At 40.9% G+C, this 24,129-nt stretch overlaps 1 protein-coding gene across 2 annotated transcripts in view; it reads left to right on the top strand.

Moving 5' to 3' along the window:
- The window catches only part of pex5la (peroxisomal biogenesis factor 5-like a), an 86,863-nt gene that overhangs the window by 55,775 nt on the left and 6,959 nt on the right, over positions 1-24,129 (top strand). For both annotated transcript variants that reach the window (XM_076725916.1, XM_076725917.1), the window contains 9 exons: positions 653-862; positions 2,167-2,290; positions 3,079-3,172; positions 3,471-3,500; positions 5,897-5,992; positions 17,512-17,628; positions 18,950-19,093; positions 20,965-21,035; positions 22,941-23,159. In XM_076725916.1, the coding sequence (XP_076582031.1) occupies positions 653-862; positions 2,167-2,290; positions 3,079-3,172; positions 3,471-3,500; positions 5,897-5,992; positions 17,512-17,628; positions 18,950-19,093; positions 20,965-21,035; positions 22,941-23,159 (1,105 nt within the window). The remainder of the gene's footprint in view (positions 1-652; positions 863-2,166; positions 2,291-3,078; positions 3,173-3,470; positions 3,501-5,896; positions 5,993-17,511; positions 17,629-18,949; positions 19,094-20,964; positions 21,036-22,940; positions 23,160-24,129) is intronic.

Raw genomic sequence — 24,129 nt, 5'->3', positions numbered from 1 at the left:
TCGGAAAATGTGTAGATCAAAATCAAAGCTTCGTGCCGCACAGGAAGTGAAATCTGCCGCTCTGTCTTCTTACAAAGAGAAAACAAAGTTTCTGAAATATGATACCCTTTAGTGGAGTGAACAACCTTGAGGTAACCACAAAATTAAAGCAAAACTATTTAGATTTAATAATAAATAAAACACTGAGAAGGCCGTCTTTTACAAGTTGCACTGATATTAAATCTCACTAAATTTTAAAGAGCTTTATGGAAAACGAATTAGAGACTGAAAGAGTGTTTCGTACCTGAATACTGTGATGTGATACAGCGAGTTTATTCTATACAAATCACATTTAGAAATGTTAGAAAACAGCATGATTGAACAGTCAAATTGACAACAACTGAGTTAAGCTTTTATGGCAAGCTTCAAGAAAATACCAATACTTTCTAGTATCTATACTGATGAATTCAAGTTTCCTTTTGCTGCTAATGAAACCTCAACAGCTCTTCACATTTAGAAAATCCCTGATGAGGTTAAAGGATTTTTATGGACCATCATATTATTGGTGCAATCTACAGTATATTTGGCTGTTTATGTTCCTCATGCATGTGGAAGATTTTTGCAATGCCTCTGTGAGAAGAGGAGGGCTAAATTACTCTCATGTCCCTCACAGTTCTGTCTTCAACACTGGACCTGCTGGATCTCAGTGAACCTGGCGAGAGGAGGAGCAGCAAGGACAGGAAGAGTCCCCTGTCGTCCCGGGGCAACAGCCAGAAGAACAACCCTCACAGGAAGAAGACGGATGAGACGGAGCTGATCCAGGTGGAAGTTGAACAAACAGGACCAAGCATGAGAACCCCAGAGAGGGTGTCACTAGACTCAGGTAGAGACAGATGGTAAACTTTGGATTTTTCAGTTTTCACAGTGCAGATGCTGCATCCCTAACATGCAATTTATGGTCAAAAGATAGTTGTTCTCTGGGACAATGTGCAGACCAACATTCATTTACTTGGTATGCACTGAAAATCCTGCTACAAGGAAGCAGCAACACCCGCGTGCACAGTGGAAAAGCACTTCACAACCCATATACTAGAGATGATAGCCTGTATTTAGGGCTGAGTATGACACAGGGTTTGGAAAGAACTGAAAATTGTCAGCCACTAAAAGCTGCCTTTGAACATTTTTCAGTTTCTTGTTCATTTTTTTTATTTTTTATTTTTTTTTTTTACAAAATCTAAATTTGTAGATTTTAGACAGTTTTTTATTAATGCAAATGTATTGTTTATTTATTGTTTTGTAGAAAAACATGTTGCTATTTCTCAGTAAGTAAGGTTTTTCTTCAAGGTCTGTTTTGGTATCGGTCAGAAAAGTGAGGTATTGTATCAGCGCTAGTATAGAAAAGGTCACTCAATATTCATACCTACCAATGCGTACTGCGTACTAGAATCAGTACATGTTTCCAGACATACAATATGCTGCAGTGCATTGGTAAAGTTTATAGCGAGGTACTGAATAGAAAAAAAACTTTTCCTTTATCTCTCTCACTTTTCACCCTTAATGTGGATTTCATCCAATCTATACTGAAATGTCATATACATACAATATTATATACATCTATAGAAATGAAATCATAGAATTTCTCACAGTAGTCTGCCCTGCTTTATCTTGCCATCAACCTGTTTCTCAAAAGCCGTAAAACTCCCACCAACCCCCAACTCCCTATATACCCCAGCAACTCAGACTCCCACCATCTCCTGTAGAACTGACTTTGCACATGTTCATGATGGGCCAAAGAAGGATCAAGCCAATTTACTGTAATGAAAGGGATCATCTTAAAAGACATTAAGGAGCAACAGCCAATTACCTTCATATTTGCCAGTTGAAAAGGTTAAAGTCTTCAATGAAAACTAATTATGCAGAATGAGTGAATCTATAATGTGGTGAAAATTCAAGGCTGTGAGATTGATTATGACCCCAGAGTCATTTACTAGAGTCAAAACTTTCTGTCCTGTTTTTTTTTTTATTGTTTTTTTATTGTTAATGACATTATTTGCTGATGCTACATGTTAAATAAGACTGTCCTGAGAGGTGAATTTTAGATTCAATGATTCATTTGATCATTTGCCTCCTTTGTCAAGTCAGTCCATTTCATTATCTTGTTCTTAATTATTTTATTAATGCCACCAGTTACCATTGGTTCACCATTGGATAAATGGGAAGAGCTGAACCCCAACCCTGAGAGGAATGGCAACAGAAAATGGAAGTTGGAGAGACGGCGTTCTTCTAAAAATTCATCCAATGAGTTTCTGTGGTAGGTATTGTCCTGAGCAGGCATTAATGGGATCCAGTGCCCATAGAAATTATGCCTATATTGGATGATTCCACGCTTCACAGTTTACATCCTGTGGCGATGCTGGAAGGAGAGTTTCCTTTATGTAGCAAAGTAGACACTGACATCAAAGAGGTCGGGGTGTTTGATGAACATGTAGCATATTAGACTTGCATTCAGGAGACAGTCAGGAGACAGGCGACTGGCTGCTGAACAGAGTGGAGTATGAATATTGGACTTAAATTCACAAGGTGACCAGTAATGCAACTCTAAATGGCACTAATGTTGCTTCATGCTTGCTCAATGTGTTAACTAGAAACTGATTACCAACACATTATCTGTAACACCTTTGAGAAGATGTTGTATTTACAGCTTGTTTTGCTTCCCCCTGGTGGCCAAAAACATAAATTTGCGTGCGATTAAACGAGTGGTTCAGTTGCTGATCCTGAACCACACTCTAACCATAGTTAACTTGGCAAAACCAAGATCCCTGCTGGACCTTTACTGTGCAGATATTGTACAAATGTAAAAACATCAGCACTGGATGGCTTTTTCTGAATTGTCCAATATCCGCAGTCTTGTCTGGGCGATAGGGTTGTTTGTATTCACGTGGAAGCTTCTCTATTTTGGTCAGAAATGGAGAAATCATATGCATGTACATCTGAGATCATTTATCTCCTTGATTAGTAAAAGCATCAGAAACATTTTATTCATATCAACTCTGTATCATGTCTGTATCATGTAAATCACTTCTCTTTTTTCTACTTTAGGTCCATAGACTGTAAAACCCAATTAGAGCCATCAAATAAGAACTCCTTGGAAGTAAATACCAAAGTGGAGCCAGAGTCTGCCCTAGCATCTCAAGTAAGTGCTCAGTATGACAGAAGCAGGCAGTAATAATCATTATTGTATGCACTGACTGCACTTGAAATCAGCATTCTTTTGAAGTGAGAAGGCTTCATACGTCTCTTCTGATAGTTAAGCCTTCACAATAATTTATAATAATTTCATGAAATGATGAAGTTAACTTGTTTATTTAGCAACTGCATGTTAATGCATGATAATGTAGCCTTAATATCACATTTTGTTTGCAATAAAACACCCTGTTGTGTAATTGTTTACCCGTCATTTTGTCCTAACACCTACAATTCTTCCATTTCAGCTCAACAGGCAGTATATTAGTGGAAGACATGTAAGCCTCCCTATGCATCCTTTCATACAATACTGAAAGACTTCTACATTTGCACCGGGAAAAAAAAAGCATCACACCATCTCATAAAATTTGACTTGAAAGACTAAAATGAGGAGATTGCATTGAAGCCAAAAGGCACCTTTGAGGAAATCCAGATATACTGTTGGCCTTGAGATTGTTCCTTTGTGGTGCTATGAGGTCCAAATGTCAAGCGCTTTCCTCCTGAGTTGATGTCTCTGTGTAGGTCTGCATAAGGGTCTTGTTTCCAGACGCCATTATTAGATTAATAGCCTATGAATTATTCAGCAGCCTTACTCTGAGCCCATTAGTGCTGATCTCACCAAGCTAGCTAAACATACATCACCTTTTCAGCACTCTGATAAATAATAGATTTGGGATTAAAGATAACTGTCCGAGATGGAGGGAAGTTATTGGCACACAAACACACTATATTTGTTTTGCTCGGGAGTTACATAATAGCTGACAGAGATACTGTAAGGAGTGGTTTTAGCTTCTACTCAGCATATTTCATATGTGCACACAAATAAAAAATGCATGCAAACAAGGGAGGCGTGTGTTGCATGAGATTTACATACACTGAAATAACATGAAAAAATGGCCCAAAATTTTGAGCCTGAAGGAAAAATCCACCCTTTGATAATTGCGCAGCGTTCAATAGCATCAGTTTAAAGTGCCCAACATATTCCAGGAGTGGCTGTTTTTTATTAGTTGAGCATGGAAGATTCTTGACCTTAAGGTCAGTGTTAAGATAATGTCAACTCAAGGTCCACAGACTTCTTCTGAGCTTTCAACCACCTCATTAGTCTTCATCAGCAAATGAAACTGGCAGAATTTTTCTTTTTTTTTTTTTTTTTTTGGTGTACCCAGTTGACCATTTGCCAATCCTCTCCCCTGAACAGCGAATGTCCTACCACAGATTAGCCACTGTACACAGGCACAGCAGGCCTGTCAAGCTTTGAGTTTTGTCTTCACGTTAAAGCGATGTGCATAGAGCTGTACTACAAGCAAAAGAGTAAAGAAAACAGGAGTGTTTATCTCCACAGCCTCAGTCTTTCAGCATCATGATTGTAGTAATCAAGAACTTGTATAAATTCCCCTTTGAAAGTATTCTGGTTTTAAAACGAGTCAGCTGGAACCATAAGAAGGTAGCCGGAGAAATGGTTTTCAACGAAGTCATGTAGCTAACGTTAGCTTCATTAGCTAGATAGCTATAGTTGGTAAATTCTAGAAGCAACAGTCGTCATCTAAGATGCTTTTTCTGCCTCTGTGTAAAATCAAGGATTCATTGTTTCAAAAGTTACTAAAAACATCGAGTGGTAAATGTGCCACCATTAGCTCTGCATTGTTTATGTCTTTGTTTATAATGGAAATTGTATTAGAATGATTTGGGTGGATTTTTCCTTTAACAAGCCGACTGCAGCATACTGCTGTTTCTTCACACAACACAGCAAAGACTATTGCAAATGTGGTGAGATTTTCTTTTAACACTGCATGTATTTGGTTTTTTAAAATTAAAAAAAATATGTTTATCTACAATAAATGGATGAGTAAATTTCCATTAATACTGAGATTAAGTAACCTCAATTAGTCTTGCATAATGGCAGTTTGCATAGACGGGGATTTATTCTTCCCTTCAGGAGGAAGTCACTGACTCCACATACATTCTTCAGTCTCTGTAATGGATTTGCTATCCCTGGGATACATACAGTCATTGCTATTTATAGTAAATCTAGCGCAATATGACATCTGAGCATGAAAGGGTATCACAAAATCATTTACCCCTCCCAGTTAAATGTGTAGGTGTAATGTGGAATCATGTAAACTACAGCACACTCTCACAATGCAGAAGCCTTACACATGCGTGTAATTGTTCAATTTTCATTTGCACAGCAGAGCAAGGCTTCATATGCAAGTTGGTAACTGAGAGGCTATCAGCATAATTCAGAGTTTGATATTGCATGTGCAGGTGCACGGGAAAGAGAGGAGGTGGGGGAGTGAAATTGAGAGAGGCTGGATGAGTAGCATGGCATTCAGTTGAGGGGTGGGGCGAGATGCTGACAGAAGTGATTCTGCTGGCCTTCCTAAGCATGTCAGAGGCTTTGTCGAGGCAGGGATATTTACTCGCCCCTGAGAAAGCAGAGACGGCTGACCCTGCACACTCTCCCTGCCTGTCTTTCCCTCTGGCTGATTGTGTGTGTGTGTATGTGTGCGTGTGTGATATGCTATGTGGATATATGTGTGTGTGCGTGTGCTTGTGATGTGCTGTGTTGTGTGAGTGTGAGTGTGCTTATGTTTAATGGATTCCTGTTTGTGCATATATGTATATGTTATGAAATGTGTGCATGTGTGTGTGTGTGTGTGTGTGTGTGTGACAGGCTCGCCTAAGCAAGGAGCAGCGGTGGGGCAGCGCCCTCCTGTCCAGACATCAGTCCCTCGAGGAGGAGTTTGAGCGAGCCAAGGCTGCTGTTGAGGTAAGCAGTGCTGCTTAGTACACCTCACATCTGTCACCTGTCGACTGAGAACCATCTCCACCGCCGACTTTTAATGAGATTTTACAGGAAAGACCATGTTGGTTTTTCAATATTTAACAGCGGAACTTGGTCTCGTCGGTGCACTGTCCTTGTCAGTTTTGTCTGGATTCTTCCTACTTTTTTTTTTTGGCCAGGATACTGAATCCAGCGTTGAAAATTAAGGGGGGGCAAAGGGCAAAAAAGAAATCTCAGTGTGCTCCTAATGCTGCCAGAGAAAGGCGGGTCATGCCTTCCCCATCCAGCCTGCTGGGTGCTGTAAGACACAGAGCTTGAGCATCATTAACTCTTGCGGGAGTTAACAACGCTCACGTCCATTAGTTGGCATTCAGTTCACCGTTCCCCAAAGACATGACCATGTTCGATGAGTGCGGTCTTTCAGCACGTTCATGCACAGCACTGATTTTAGTTTTACAATTGACAATGTCTGAGGACTTACTGGTTTGTTAGGCAAATGAACCATCTGTTGATGTCCCCACCACCAATAAAGAGCAGTGTACAGCCGCTCCCCTAAACTCTTCAAGGAGACTCATCCAGGACTGTCAGTGGATGAGGTTGTCCCATATTAGTTTACCTGTACTGTTGACCAGCCTACATCATCCAAAACTCTTTACAGTAAGACCTTGATGTAGTATATAATTTTCATACTTTGGTAAAGTAGTTCACTTTATTTTCCTCAGAAGAAACTAAAAAAACTCCAGCCCTGCCATTGGTGCCCAACTTTATGAGAAAGGAAGGGTAGATATTGTAGAAAAGAAAGAAATGCAATAAAATGAGAATTCTATGAATTCTATGCCAAGAAAACTTCTTTCAGTATCACATTTCCAATGTCATTTCCCATGTGGACTCATAATGGTTCCAGCAATTTGATACCTGAAGGCCTGTGGAGCTGATTGCCATTCGACTCCTTCAGCCCTTTTATCTCTTTGTCAAATGGTCACTTTTGTTCTTCTTGCTATGTATTAGCCCCTGCAGTGCCGCAGACAATTTAATAGTATATGCTAAATTCACACACTCAAGTTCACAGTGTGTTTGACCCAGAAAAATATTTACGACTCTCAGCTGGCAGACAATAGGAAGGTAAATAGGCCAGTCATTTTACGGCCAGACATATGAGATACCACAGGAGATGGCGAGGTTACAGTAATCAGATGGCTGAATTCTTCATAGAAGCGTGTGTTGAGCTGTGAAGCAGGCCTGACGTTTCCCTATCCTGCAGTAGGTTTGGATACTTTTGTAAGTTTTCTTTCAACTGAAGATATTTTTAAATTGTTACATCACATCGGCCCAACAATAGCTACCTGAGTTTCTGTGACGTACAGGGGTTTAGATAACCACGAAAGTTTTGTTTTTTACTTGCATTAAAACCACTCTACCACTCAGTGGACACGTCCCCTCCCAGAAAAAGGGCGGGAACCCTGCAGTATTGAGTTACTTCAGCTCTTCTGAGGGCTAGGCTAGACTGTTGCACACTGAGCTATGTGTAATGGTCAATAAATAATAGAGCAGGGACAGGAGGACGGTGAGAAAGTGAGAGGAGCAGCTGCAGAGGAGTGGGCTGCCCTCTCGGAGATCCCTTCCCAAAGTTAGCGATGATGTCACATCTTGTATAAGCCATGAGTTGCATCCTCCCAAATAACTGCACAGTGAGCCGGAGGGCAGGTAAGTGATGAGATTCTGAGATGCTCCTGGACAAATGTCTGAGCATGGAGCATTGATTGGTAACAGTATCTCGCAACTTCGATCGAGCAGCCTGAGTGCTGGCCTCCACTCCAGAGGAGCTCTGATGCAAGTGGTCAGCCATTTTAGCTTCAGCTGCCAATATCAAAGCCCACAATCAGATCATTTCCATTTAAGTAGCTGTGCATATGCATGCTCTTTCATACTTAAAGACACGGAGGTAGAGAGATGGCAGAGAGAACATTAAATCAGCACGCCGCCTTTCTGCCAATTCATTCAATTAGATGAAGCAGCCAAATGTAAGAAAATTAGGACCCACAGAGGGAAGGAATTAGGCTCTCAAATATAATTCATTTTACAAAGCTGGCACTGATGAGGAAGTGTAGGTTTTATTCCTTTACACATAAAAATGGAGAATATAATGGCAGTAGGCCAAGAGAGGGAACTCAGCTTTGAATTCATTTATAGAGGCTGATAAAGAGTTATTTCCGAGTAGATAGGTGGCTGTCAATGTCACATGAGGGTATCAGCAATTACTCCGAGCTGATGACAACATAATACTTTTATTAAATAGAGAACCACTGGAACAGCTGCAGGGTAAACTGTGACTACAGGGAACAATGTTTTTGTGGTGGGGCATGAGAAAGTGCTCCCATAGTGGCAATAAAGACAAGAGGAAGGTGACTGTGTGGCCTCTTGTTTGATTAAAAGAGCAGCAGGACAGGTTCACTTTTATCTTGCAGAACGCTGGTCTGAGGCAGTTCTGGTTTACTGAGAGACTGCAAAGGCAGTGCAGTTGCCTAGAAGTTAGAGATGCAGGCTTGTGAACAAAAGGTCACCGGTTTTAATCCACAGACTGCTGGGAAAATGCAGATGGGGAGAGTAAATGAGTGATGCTTCACCTCCCTCAACAGCTTCATCAGCGTGCCCTCAAGCAGACCACCAAACAAACTTTTCCAGTGGAGCTGAGAAGTTTCCAACATGAAAACAGGGGTGTAAAGGCATCTACCTTTAGTGCCCCAACAGGAAATTTAACAAAATAAACAAAATAACAAAGGCAAACCATGAAAGGAATGACAGAGCAGCTATACCTGGTCCTCTGACGGTGTGGTGTCAGACATGTTGTTTGTAGAGGATGTGAAAGGCTCTGGTTTAAGGGTGATTTTATACCAAACTCGCTAAGATCAGTTCAAGCTTTGGAGCATTTACCTGTTTGGTTCAGTCCGTTAAGGTTGAATTGCTTCGTAATTCAGACTCTGGTGCAAACCAAGCAACTATGGAAAATCAAATTTGGCATTGAAAAGGAATCATTGTCATCTACATAAACACAGACATTAAAAAAAATTTCACTTTATTGTGATTTTTTTTTTTTCTTTTTTTACCTGATTGGGTTATTTTAGGTGTCAGTGGTTTTAAGTTTCAACTTTCATTTGAGGGGAGGAGCAAAGAGAGTGTGATTTACATATCTGCATACTGATGAAATGAAAAAAAAAACATAACTCCTCTGGACCCAAGGTCTGCTCCAAAGACTCTGACATGACCACACATAAAGCACTGGCTTCCACGAGTTCACCTGAAACTCATAAATCACAAGCACATTGAGTCTGTTTCACGGTGCCGTTATTCTCCACTTAGAACCGGGTTGGTTAAAGTTAACTTTTAACTGTCGTTATGATGGTCTGGCAGCTATCTGCTGGAACAAGCACTGACCTTAGCTAATGTCAGCTATCATAGCTAATGACAGCTATCAGCTATAATGTCAACTATTTCAAAGGCAAATTTTATTTTCAGTGCCAAAACTGTCATTGTTTCAGCCCCATAGAGTCTCAGGTTGTTTTAAAAAGTGGTACATCGTTAGCTGTGGTCCGAATCAGTGGATGGGTCGGTACACTTGCTGAGCTTTCCTGCTGTTTGGTTTCTTTTCAAATCACTAATAGCCATGTGAGAACAGAAGGTCCTGAAGAAGGTCCTGTCAGCCCAGCGTTCTTTGTACTACTCCACATCAGACCTCTGTTCATTCTCAGACTGCTGCTAGCAACTGTTGATTTCGCCAATCTGCATTACCTGGTTAACGTAGCCACTTAGGGCAAACTTACAGTAGGACATGTTGCAGACGCTCAGCTCGGGGTCGGCTCACATTCCCACCATAAACCGCTTTGTTCGAGACAGGAGCAAGACCGAGTATGACTGCTGTGTTCAGATCTGCCCAAATGAACGGCACCATGGGGGGAAACAAATCAGATCCAAACACTGCAGCTCTGAAAACACCCTCAGTCTGATTCCAAGCAGCGTTTGTGGTGTAAAAGCAGAAGGGACCGACCACAGGACTTCACAACTGCAGATACTTGATTTTAGCATAAATTCAAAAGCTGTTGAAATTCACCGTCTGTCTGTGAACTATCAAGGAAGCAGTCTCTATACAGTGACGTATATATTTATGCAGATCATTTGGTAACCATGGTAACACAGGGAAAATCCCTGTGTCTATGCATTGATTTTCCCTGATCAGTCAGAAAATGAAAAGGTGTTAAGACAGACGCGTGTTGTTCTGAAGTGTGTCACACAGTTGTTTTTCTATTCTGTATCCTGTACACTTGTTTTATCTTGACCCTTTTGATACTTGCTGGCTGTAACGACTTCATTTCCCAGGTGTGGGATCAATAAAGTCCTATCTTATCTTATCTTATCTTATTCATAAAATGAGCTGAGTTGCTGTCCCGACTAATAATGCTCACAATCAGTTATTTCTTAAAGAGATTTTTATGAAAACAGAGAACATGAATATACTCGTCTGAAGCAGTTAAGTCACAGGAAGTGACTGGAATTTGATTTTCTCACCCGGACACCACAAACACTCCTGTCAGCTCATGTGACTTTATGCTAACAGCTCTTGGTTTGTTTGTAGTGTGGTCAGTGTGAACACAAGCTGGAGCAGAACTAAAAGGCAGGTGTAAAAGCAGTTGTGAAAGCATCTTAAAGTGAGCCCACAATTACCAGAAACAACACACACCAGACGAACACTGCTCATATGTCATAAATTTGCAGGTGATTGCATTTTGTGGTTATCAGCAGGACAAGATTAATGCCCTGGCCACAGCAGCTCTGTGTTCTTATCACAGACTTTCATATAGGGGGTAATCGCATTGTTTGCCAAAAAGCATTCATAGCACTTTGTCCTCTGAAATGTATTTTATTCCTCTCTGAGTGACATTATCCAGACTCCAGCTTCCTATTTTTGTCTCGCTGACCAAGGACTTGGCCAGTGGGTGGCTCATTAACATTAAAAGGCCAGACCAGCCTTGCTCTGGAGATGAGGAGGTTGCTCTGTGTCACTGGTAAATAATGAGACTTTTTGTAATGTAAGCCCCCTGGGCAAAGTGGATAAGTCATCTATTCATGTGCTCGGTTTCTTTACAGATAAGGTTAGAGGGTCCACTTGGAAGCGTTCACTCACATATGGAGACTTAAAGTCACATCTTGTTGCACACATCTGATTCTGGAAGCACTAAGAATTTAAAATCTTGCTAAAGTAACAAATTAATGGAAATTCAAACATCCCTAACAATTTACCAGTTCAACAAAAGGGAGCAGCCTTAATTTATGGGGTCTTAACAATGTTCATTTCTGCAGCACAAACACTGAGTAAGTGGATCATGAAAAATTAGTCACTTTACTTGCCTGAAATAGTGTTTGATGGTTGCCAAGAGCTTATGGGCCTATAGGCCTACATTTCCCTTTATACTTTCATTCATGTGCAAAATATTCACAGATTTCATCACAGAGTGTCTGACTGACTGACAGATTTGTATAAGTCAAGACCTGATTGTGATCGGTGGATAAAGCTTCACGTTGCTATTTCTTTATATTTTGGATGAACTGACTCCTGTTAATTCTAATCATAATTCTTGATTGAAAGTAAAGTATACAGCTGGGTGTTTTAATAATCCATTTATGTTTTTATTTTCCCGGTCTGGGTAAAATTTTAGACAACTGTTTTTGTTAAATAAAGTCTGAAGTTATTGTTTTGGACCACTCTTTAAGAGCATCAGTGTCTTTGTTTTAGCTGACCTAGCATGAATTATTACTCTACAAATTACCTTCCTGGCAGTGTGCAGTTATTTTCACTGAATATATTACCTCAGTCCAGCTGACTAAGGAACACTAATTGGATTCTCGAGGCAAAATATAAATATGCCTTGTCTAAAAGTGGGCAATGTCAACAGCAGAGGGTGTGTGTAACCTCTGTTGCTGTTGCCATGATTATCGTCAATAATGTTTTCATGAAGTAACTAATGAATCCCTAACCTACCTCCAACCCCGAGTTCATTTCCAAACAGTGGTGGCGACACATTTGGTGGCAGGAAGCACTCTGGATTCAATCCATTTCACGTAACACTTCATCAGAGCTGCTGAAATTAGAGTCATAGCTGTGGGTTCGCTCCAGTGGAACACAGGATATAAATTACCTCACCGTATCTTTTCCTTGTTCCACATAATTAAACTGCCAATGTCAGTGTAAAAAAACGCCCTTCACAGCATTACAAAGAAATATGACTGAATTTCTTATAAATTAAAAGCACGTCCGTATATTTACTCCATTTAAATTCACCAAGCAATTTGTTGTCACCCGTGGTGCAATTAGGGGGTGGACACGTTACACACCAGATGGGATGTCACGGCGTAAACAATTGACTGTCTATGAGACACAAAAACAAGATGATGGACTAGGTCACACTGCAAGTACAGGCCCACAACACGCTGAGAAATAATGAAAAAGAATGTAGATTGTATTATGCAAATGAGCGTAATGGCTGTAGCACGAGTTCCATTCACATGAGCATAAAGCTGAAGATTGCATGAGGCCAGGAGCAGCGCTGGGCTGCTCAGAGATCTGCCACAGGGCCAACAGTTGGAACTGTTGGACTTTCTGTGGGGCTCTTTGCAACAGGAACAGTGGTGGAAAGTATTAGGGTACATTGAGGTATTTGTTCTTTACTTGGAAGTTGCCCATTTATTTTCCACTTGCTTGCTTAGCCCTAACCCTGTGAGTCATCCGTGTCCAACAATTCACCTGTGTCTGAGCACAAATCAATCTAGAGAGAACATAATGCTCATGAATGCAGTAATAATAATCAAAAAACAATGAAATAATATCTGGAACAATCTAGAAAGCAATGAGTGATTTATCAAATAAAAGAGGTTATTCTGCATAAGGAGAGCTTTTATTTGGATACTTTGTTGCAACTTTTACTCACCACAGCGAAATAAATATCGAGGGTCAAATACATTGCAAAATTCAAATTATTGCAGATTGAATTATGAGACCCAATGCATTTTCAAAAGCCACCAAGGGCCATGCCAATAATTGTTTAATGACAAAAACAACATTATTTTCATGACATCTGTATGTGAGTTAATAAATATTGCTTGCAACAGTAAGTAGACATAACTGAAATTTCACCATCAAAATCACTTTGATCGACGTGCAATGTTAACTTCAAATCAGGCTTCAGAGGACAGTTACTCTAAATCCAAGTTCTTGAAATGTGACTTTTCCAGCCCCACCACTGCCTCCACGTTTCCTCCAGCTCACTCCAGCCCTGATAGAGCACTTCCTCACAGAGCCAACAGTCGACACTCACCTTCAGGCAATTTGTCTGAGAGTCAGCAGCCTGCAATTACCTGCCATCCCTCACCATCAGGGGCCACACTATGGCCTTCATGTCAGTAACAAGCCTCCAAGACGTGGAGATGAGAAGGCCTTTGACACACACACAGTCTTACAGTAGATCTCTCTGACCCTGCTCCCCTCTACAGTGGCACTACACACACACTTACTGTACACAGTGCTGTCATGTACTGATGACTTTGTGGCTGTTGAAGACTCTGTCTGTCACATGAGGCTGTTCTGCTCTGTTTGGCATTATTCTTCCCTGTTTGCTCTGGTCTGACAGGAAGACAGCCAAGAATCATGGACTCAGCCAGCTGGGGGAAAAAAAACTCCTCTCTGGATGATTTTTACATGAAAAACAGACACGGCGTTCACTGCATCTGTGGCAGCAATGCAGTATGAAAGGAGCAAAGGCATAGCTGACGAAGAACTGTGTGCATTTTACCACAACAGGCAGAAATGAAGAGGACAGAAAAAAACTCCATCCCGACATAATTCAGCAAATATTACAGAAATGTACTATGAAGTGAATTGAGGCCAGTATAACAATAATATAATGATAATCTGCTCTTCTAGTATTTTCAGGACTATAAATAAATCAGTCACTGGTAAAGACGATGTGGAAACAGCGTCATGTGATACCTTGTTACATTAGCGGCACCCTCGAGGTCGAGGAATTTGCAACTGCCGGCTGTTGTAATTTTTATGATCAGACAATAAACAAGCATCTGCTGTCTGGTGGTTCAAGGTGGAGTGAAATAAAAAAGAAAAAATGTGTTTATAGTTTTTGTTCAGCAGTATGGGGTTGGGCTCGCAGTCAAGTGCGACCTGCCCAGTGACCCCACCCCGGTAGACGTGCAGATGACATGGACAGCCTGTGTTTTGTTTCTGCAGCAAGCAACAGTCCTGAGGGAGTTATGAGTGGTAAACTTATAATTGATCTACGATTTTTCATGTGACTGCGTGAACTGTTTTCAGTGTGTCAGTCTCCAACATGCCCTTTGAGTCACACTGCAGTAGAAACTGCAATTAATTATAATTCTGTGGTTATTTTGCAACAGTCTGGTGCTTATTGCACAAAATGTAACCAGCGTATCTTCTATGCAGAATTGTGGCTCGACAGTGCACACCATCACTCCAATTAGAGACTGCAGATGAAAGAGCTACCCTCTGCCTTCAGATGGCTGTATAGAGATTCACCAGAGCAACGGAGAGCCCTTCAGTAAAAGCTGCTCACTGTTGTGGATTATGGAGCTGGTCGTTGATCTGAATTCTGCATCACTTACATTGATGTCATAATCACAATACTAACTTTTTTTGCATTCATTCTTTGCACCAAGATTCCAGCGTGCCACATAATTGGTATCGCTACACCCTCATCGGCACCTACACCCTCTGGCACACAGCGATTCGACAAGATACGAAGTCAAGGAAATAACCTCAGTGCACCCCAGGAAAACATTAGTTTGCTTGTGCAGTACTGCATTGTGCATTAAATCAAAACTAGAGGTCTAAGCCATGGTGTCAGCTCTGCACGGCTGTGCTTTGGCACAGCAGTACTTTGAGCTAAAGGCTAATGTCAGCATGCTAATATTCTCACAGTGACAATGCTTACATGCTGTTAATCAGCACTAAACACAGAGTACAGCTGAGGCTTTGGTCATAAACCAAAACATTACACAAATCAAAACTTTTGACCAACTGGTGGCGCTAGATTCAAAATCAGAAGTTATTACGACACGAAACATGAATGTGTGTATCACTTTTTATAAAATCCATCTGATACTTAAAAGAAATAAAAGCCAAAAATGTCAGCCTGCTGCTGGTGGTACGTCTGTAGGATTTAACCTCTGGGACTGTGAATGTCTGTAAAAACTGCTATGGTGATCCATTCAATCACTGATGAGACATTTCAGTCTGGATCAAAGTGGACCGACTGACATCGCCGTCCCTACAGCTGCACCACTAGCACACCTAAAAAACACATATCTTCCCATGCACCAGAGTTCTGTAAACATTTCACTGGATTCCATAGGTGTCAAGTAAAACACCGGAAAACTGTAAGTTTTAAATTCATGGTTGTAGAAAAACACTAAATAAATAATCTATTGTGAAAAGTGACCACTTGGACCTTTAAATCAGCTGTACAATGAACAGATATGCAGTGAGACACTGTAAAACAGGAGCGATACTGTGTGGTCCTGTTTAACAGTTTTAGTTAAATCCCTTGGCGCAGCTTTTTGAACACACTGAAACTCGTTTCAACTCCTCTTGGCTATGGCAGAAAAACAGTGTCGCACTAGTCAAAGTGAGAGGAGATAAAGGCACCTATAATCCTCTGTATCACCAAACTTCATGATGGTTCTAATTTTAGCTGCACTCCTGAGATGGAAAAACGCTGTTTGAGTCTCATCAGACTCCTCAGTGTGTGGAGGCAGACTGGATATGTGCTCACGAAGCAGCAAGAAAAGGTTAAATCTGGCTGAAAACTAAATGAGGAGTTTTATCTAAACCATAAATAAAAGTAGATATTTATATTTATTTTTCAAGAAGATACACTAACAGTATCATTTCCTGACAGTTGAGTAAAACAAGACCCAAAGAAGGAATTCTGAAATATTCTAAATTGTCAAATTTGGCAATTTACTGTGTTGTATTAGTTTTGATGTTGATCCATTTTCAAACCTACACAGTGATCACTTAAATTGGTTCAGACACGAGCAACCTCATCATATTTTTCACATGTTTGTGGAGTTTGTGTCGACACATTTTAACCTTTTGATCCGAGATTAAATGTGGAAATTAGAGTTTCAAGTGTTTCCACAACACTCACCCCGTGCCGTCACAATGAACAATCAAACTGGAGAGGAAAATTGTATGTCTGACTCATGATTATGTTTCCTCGAGCTGCTCTACACTCTGCTTTTCTTTTTGACTGCATTTTTTCCAAATTACTCATCTGGTCTGATCTGGATTTTAGGCCTTCAGCTTTGTCTAGATAACCTCATGAGTTGAACAAATGATCCACGCACAGCCCTCACATGAATCTAAGCCAATGGTGGGTTTGAACAATTTCTTCAGTGTTTTTAAATTATGAAATGAGGCAAACTCATCATCCAGACATTACTGTGATTATAACAGTTAGCTGCACAGCGGTGGCTGCTCAGACACTGTCAGCACTTTAAAAAATGAGATGCTGTTTTTTTTTTTTGCAAGGACTTGAAGCCCTTTTCTTCACAAGTAGAACAGCTCCTACCAGCTAATTGTTAATCACAGGAGGATGGTGTTACATCACAGTAAGTTATCGTATTTGGACATTATGGACATTACAAGCAAAGTGCCAAAACCTTTTGGATCAAGTTGTATTCAAACCATGCTAATTGCTGGTATTAAAAATTAAAATTAAATGTAAGACTAACATAAGCTTGCATCTAATAGGCTCATTTTGCAAGCCTTCATTTTTCCGATGGATGGAATATGAAAAAATATTCCAGAGGAGTGACTGGCATATTTAACTGATGGGTTATTCATCCATGATAACCTTCCAAAGATTCAGTCAGTTAATTGAAATGCCAACAAATAACAGTTCAAATGTCAAGCTAACAGAGAGGTTAAAGCCCCAGTCTGACATTTGACCACATAAACGTGTCTATTCAAATGCATGACTGAAACGCTTCGTCTGATATGAGCATTTTCTGCGTTTCTTATACGAAAATACAAGTATGTTTTCCAGCTGTTCTTACAAACATTATTGCCAGTCATTGTTACATATTATTATTATTTAAAAGACCTGTTTATCAATCTGAAGTGGAAGTTAGGTTCTGTGTGAACTGGTATTTCATGGTGGGGGCCATTGTCCCTTTAAGGTCTTCCTTGACTTGCAAATGTAATGAGTCACCACAAGTGTGAAGTCCATACATTACAGCCAGCCAGTGAGCCGGACAGATGTGACATTTCCAACGATAGGATGATGGGAAATTACAAGAGCTGTTGTTCTAGTGTGCATAAATCACTCATTCCCTCCTCTGCCCCTCCCCTCCTTCTCCCCATCTATCCACCCCCCCACCTTCCTCCCCCTGTGTCCTACTCCCTCTCTCTCTGACGTCTGTAGTCAGATACTGAGTTCTGGGATAAGATGCAGGCAGAGTGGGAAGAACTCGCTCGGAGGAACTGGCTGACGGAAAACGAGCAGGCGCAGATTCCCCCCAGTGTCTCTCCACATGAGAAGGTGACCATCATTAAAATGTTACAATCAGCATGTGCACAAATTTGTCTTCATGACGCTCACACACACACACACACATTTGCTACATATGCATAAAAGTTGCATTAGCATGTTTACAGTTGTACTTTTGACTCCTGCACAGCTCCCAGAGTGTGGTGATTAGCTTACTTTAGCATATTGACTGGAAGCAGGGGGAAACAGCTGGTCTGACGAGCTCTCAGTTCAAATATGGTGCATGCCTACAAACACCTGTAAAGCTCACTAATTAACGCATTATATCTCTTTTGTTTAATCCATATAGAGTCTAGAAAGTCACTGTAACTCATACAACTTTATAAATTCACACTTTTTGACATTTATGTATTTGTATGGATTAAACAAATGAAATATGTCTGAATTAGTGAGCATTAGTGGTGCTAAAGGTGGTTTTGATTATGGAGATAGCTAGCTGAGATTATTTCCACATTTTCAGTCTTTATGCTAAACTAAGCTAATCATCTCCAGGCTCTTGCTTCATAGGCTACTTAATGCACAGAGATGATTGTTGTTGATCTAATCATCAAACTTGTTGCTAAATGTCAAACTGTCCCTTTAAACCCTGTTGTTTTACTGTAGACACTTATTCACAGGAAGTAAAACCTGAGAGTAAAATACAGGCTTTAAAAAAACTAAGCCGCTGTGGTATCCTTTGATTTAAAGCATTACAGAGCTTTCTGGCTCATCCAGAGCCTAAAACATGCAGTTTATCAAAATCACTTTCACAGATCAGGTTACTTTTCACTTTAAATGTATTGACAGATTTATATCGCACTATTTCTCTCAAGCTAATACATTTTGACCGTTTTGGAACAGCACATGATATAGCCTATATTGCATCCTTTGTGTGCAGCTTTGCCATAAAGGGTGGGTTTCAGAGAGCAGAGCATACGGCTGAACAGTATAATTTGCAGATCAGCTGACCTTCTTATATAAGGAAATCAGACTGGGCTTCCTGATTGATCCCAGTGCAGAGCTTGTTCTCAAAGAGGAAGCTGTTTCAAAGTCACTGCACTCAAAAGCGGTCAACAACACACCAGGGTAATCACACTTTGAAAATGCAAAGTTTAACATTTAAAGAGAAGAGACGAACCCCGGGGAGCTCGGCCCAGGTTTGATGTGAAGCAGGAAAGATCAATACCTGCTGCTGGAGCTTTGCTTAAATATACAACTGCATAGGACAGTTGCCCTGGTTTGCATTTGAATATGGAAGCGAGAACTGACTTTGCCACTGTCCCTATTTTTTTTTTTTGTTTTGTTTTTTGTTTTTGTTTTTTCTCGCTGACAGGGTTACTACTTCCACACAGATAATCCCTATAAGGACTTGCCTAACGCATTTGAAGAGGGACTAAAGAAGTCTCGAGAGGGAGACTTGCCAAACGCTGTGCTTTTGCTGGAAGCAGCTGTCTTGCAGGACCCTCATGATTCAGAGGTGAATTCATTCAGTCCACGCATGCACACACACATTCACGCATACATTGTCAACCGCGGAGATGCATTTTCAAAAGGGATGGAGGCACATTTACAGCACAGTTAAACTGCACTGGTCAGTCTGACTGCGGTAGTTTGGGTTTCAGCACGATCTTATTGCTAAATCCAACCCCAATAACTCCACCTTGTGTGTGGAGAAGCTAGAGAGGAAGAACGCCTGACTGAACACATGCAGCACCCACAGGCTGCATGCTGATTGCCTGCAGAGGTCAAATTATATTTTTCTTGTTGAAAGAGTTGTTTCCTGTAGCAAAAATACTCGGTGTGTTCATCCTCTTGATGAGAGTTTCCATTTGCCCAGTGAGCTGAATAATAGCTCAATCCGCAGGTTTTTCCTCTTTTTTTTTTTGTACTCTCCCCGTTTCAAAAGAAGTGACCTCTTTGCAGGCTGAAAGAGCAAAGCCGTGATACAAAGTACTTTCGAACCCCCTGGAATATACAGAAATGTGCCAGTTATTCCGAGGAGAGGATTATCCCGCGGTGTATGGGGCTAATACGATTCCAAAATTCTTCCGAGGGCGCTTAGTGGCTTATTGCCCCTCTGTGAAGACCTCTGAATCATTCAGAAATAATTTCGACCCTCATTTCAAAGAGTGGAACAAAAAAGCATCTACAGGAGATTATGTTTCAAACAGGTTATTAAGTGTGCCCTTACACACACAAAATACATTAGGGTAATCTCATAATCTGACATTCTGGATTAGAGGTTAGCTGTATCATTGCCTGCCCTCTTGTGCTGATCGAACCTTGTTCTCTGTTGCGTGAACCTGTCGAGGACCAACAGTGGCTCAAAGATCAATCACAGTGGAAGGTGCACGAATGCAATAATAAATATGTGGGCGATTAATCTATTATCAATCAGTTGATCATTTGAGTCAAATTTCAAGCACAAATGCTAAAAAATTGCTTCTTCCAGCTTCTCCTCTGTGAGGATCTATTTCCGGTCATTGGAAACTGAATATGTTGTGGTTTTGTACTGTTGGTACGACACAACAAGAAATCTGAGTCGGTCATGTTGCTTTCTGACATTTTTTAGGCAAAACAACTAATCAATTAACTGAAGACATTAGCAGTAATGAAAGTAATAATTTGCTGCAGCTCTAATATTCATTATCTGGTGTCCTTAACATACTCAGTCCCTTCCATTAAATACAGAGCTGCAGCGAATGATTATTTTCATCAAATTAATTTGAAGATTGTTTTGTCTATTAAATGTCAGCAGATCGTGAAAAATGAGGCCCGCAGGCCACGGTGACGTCTTCACTGTGCTGTTTGGTCTGACCAAAAAACCAAAACCCAAATATTTGCATTGTTAAAATGACTCTAATCAATTAACCATTACAAACGAGTCTCAGATTAATTTTCTATTAACCAACTAATTAAGCAGTCCTCCAGCTCTAAGTAAATGAGGACTCCTCACCTTAATTCTCTCTTTACTTTTTCAGTAATAAAGCAGAATGTCAGAAAGTCACATCTGAGCTTCACTGAATAATAAATGGCTTCCTACTGCTTGGATGATTTAAGGACAAGCCTCCGAGCTAAACACTTTACCAATTTTTAATCAGAATTGCATGCACCCCTATTTGACCTCATGAAGGTTTTACATCCGATGGATTCTGCTTTTTTAAATGCACTGCATCTCCTCTGTAGAGACGCGTCTGAAACACTGGCATCAATTGCTGGAACCCGCTCATTGTGCCTGACAGACGATACTGAGCCTCTGTAACTGCTTCAGCCTCTGGAGAATACCAGCTAAGGAGTCCAGGTTTCCACCCTGCTGTTTATCGTTACCTGTATTTTGTTTCCCTGCAGGCTTGGCAAGTGTTGGGGACCACGCAGGCTGAAAATGAGAACGAGCAGGCTGCCATTGTCTCCCTCCAGAGGTAAGGGGAAACAACTGCATCAAATTCCCAGTTAAAATCAGAAATCGCTCTCAGACTTGGCGGAGCTGACAGCTGTTACTGCTCAGGGACACCATATGTTTGCGCAAGTGGGACTCTGTGGAAATGTCATGTTAAAAGATGAAGCCCGGCGTATGAAATTTGCCTTAGAGGTTTCAATGAACTTTTTGGCAGCAGTCTATTCAGCAGGAGAACTCAAACTTTCTGATGTAAAGATTTGTTCTATATTTAGTCCCGGGAAGAACTTTGCCGACCAGCGACTGGAAGTAAACGTTATGCGATTTTTATTCTCAAAATAGAGACACCCCACATGGACGGTGATTGCACAGAGCAGGGGTATGAACAGAGTCCTCTATGGGAGGTGGCCCACTTTCATTCATAACAGTGCTGGAGCCAGAAATTGCACCTATCTGGGAGTGTGAACACTGACAAATCAAGTGAAAACACCAGAGACGGTCATGGAAGGAAAAAGCATCCTTCCTTTTTTAAGTGCGACATAGATGGTCCCATGTGCAATAAAATAAAAAAATAAAAACTGTTAATTGCTGCTTTGCTTAAATAGGATTGCAAAGGATGTGAAGAATTTATTTTTCAGTTCCTGCTATAATCTCGCTTCAATCCGATCCGACAGACTCATGCGGATTCTGAAACACCATTCAGATATCATGTAGTTGCGTGGCGGACACTTTAGTTTGTTTATTATGTAATAGCTCCATCTGTGAGGGGAGTGTTTGGGTTGAAGTGAGATTAGATGTTTACCTGGCATTAGTCCTGTTGTTGCTACACTGGCAACACTTCAGTTGGCAAGCTCCGTGTTTTCCTGCTCTGTTCTGGGTTTCTTTACCGCTTCATTAAATGATGTCACGCAGAATTTGACCAAAAACACATCATGATAGTGAAATGTTTGGCTAATGACTATTTTAACTAAGTTTAACTTAAGCTTAGTTTTGTTTTGTTTTGTTTTGTTTTTGTCAAGTCTACTTTTGATGCTCAAAATATGTGAGCTTTGTGTATCCAGCTCTCTCTTTAAAAAAAAAAAAACAGTTTCTGAAGTGGCACAAGGCAAAAAATGTGACTGATTTGTGGTTATTTGATGTTATTTAATGGGCAGCCAGCTGAATTCTGTGTAGAAACAAATCTGCCAAATGTGGGACTGTCCCAGAAAATGGTTCTCTGGTCACTGTGAACTTGAAAAAAAAGTTACACCTTGTCCCCACGGGAAGCTAAACATCTTGCACAAAGAACACATCCTTGTAAGTGTACAGTGGATGTGAGAGGCTTTCACCAAAGTTTATGTAATCGTCACCTACAGCACTCTGAAGTGGGGGACTGAAATAATTTGGTTTGACTTGGATTATGAGGGTTTTAAGGAAGTTGGCGCATCAGATGTTGCAAATCTGCCTTGAAAATTATCTTGATGAAAGCTAAATCTTGTTTTGGCCTCTCTTCCAGTCTCTTAACTAATCCAAGTTGTTCCTCCAACACAGTGCTGCTCTTCTCCCCTTTTCGAGTACAGAGGCCAGCGTAGATCTTAGTGGCTGCACTCCCAATGATATAACTGGTGATGTAACTTTAGCATGCAGTACAAACACTCTTTACATCTCAAGCTCTGGAACAATCACCGAGGGCATTTTTTCCTAAATGCAAACCCAATGCAAATCATCTAACCCTGCTGCTGAGGGCAGCATGCAAACCTGGTCCTCTGCCGCAGGCGCAGACCGGGAGAGGTGCAGCTCATCCATCCTGACCCAGAAATCATTAGCCTCTGCCTGATGTTCCCTTGCTTTGGCCTGTCCCAATTAATGCCTGTCAAATCTAGATTTCCCTTTGAAGTGCGCACCTTACACCGTCTCTTCTCTCCCATGCCTGGGTCTTGTCTCCATCCAGGTGTTTGGAGCTCCACCCAAACAACCTCCCAGCCCTCATGGCTCTGGCAGTGAGCCTGACCAACACTGGTATGCGCAATGATGCCTGCGAGGCCCTGCTCCGCTGGCTGCGACACAATCCAAAGTACAAGCACCTGCTGAAGGGCAAGACCCACCTGATGGGATCCCCAAACTCCCAACGCAGAATGTCTCATGCTCCCAACATGGGCAGACACGAAAGGTGGAGTATTTAGACTGAATACTTTAGACCCGGTGAAAATAATGAACGCAGCTTTCAGCTCTTGTCGGACTTGTAAACGTAAGGCTGAGCGAACAGCAGGGTTGCTCAGAGAGAAGGATGTTTTTAAAGTCAGTCCATCTGGGACACATTCCTGCAATGTCCAAACATCTGCACACAGCTAGAAATCATCCATCGGCAAAAAAAGAAAGCAATTCTCAATTTCGTAAAGCGTGAGAAAAACGCTTGAAAACCCATGATATTCAGTTTACAGTGTTATAGAAGAGCGAGCGTGATTGCCTTTGATCAAAATGGCTGAAACAATTAATCAATCTCGAAATAGTTGGCAGTTAATTTTCTGCCAATTGACTAATCACTTAATTGACTAATTGTTTCAACTCTTGTGCACAATGTTGCAAATCAATGAGCAGGACTGATTTATGAAAAACTGGATATTTATATGATTTTCTTTGACAATCTGATGAAGTACTTCGATTTTTCAGCTATTTAATTGACTGCATTCGCAGTCCTGTGTAGTTATTTTATTTCTACTGATTTTCCATAGAAAGCATTTCATAGATAGATAGATAGATATACAGTAGAAAACAGTCAATAATTTGTAGCCACCCGTGAGTTTTAAGAGCTTTAAACCAACATTAAAATGCCAGAACTGAATTTCGAATTTCTATCTGACAGTTCAGTCATTGAGTAACTGACAAATGTGATATATCGTGTGCTGCATGTTGCACACTCAAAAAGAAGATCTTTAGCAGTCGTTTCAGACTCTTGTTTGTTTTACTTAAACAGCTATTACTCTGTCAGGGAGAGGGAAAACCTGTTTCAAGGTCTCTCAGCCACAGCTGGAATTGGTGTAATTTCACTGGCGAGACGGCGAACACAGAGCTACATGTATCCATCTTGTCAAACTGCTCTTACTGCTTTAGAAAGCAGAGCGTGTAAGACAGAAAATGAA

The sequence above is a fragment of the Chaetodon auriga genome, chromosome 3 (assembly GCF_051107435.1).
Source record: "Chaetodon auriga isolate fChaAug3 chromosome 3, fChaAug3.hap1, whole genome shotgun sequence".
Taxonomy (NCBI): domain Eukaryota; kingdom Metazoa; phylum Chordata; class Actinopteri; order Chaetodontiformes; family Chaetodontidae; genus Chaetodon; species Chaetodon auriga.
Note: the sequence above shows the minus strand (reverse complement) of the source record. Positions and strands in the feature narration are given on the sequence as shown.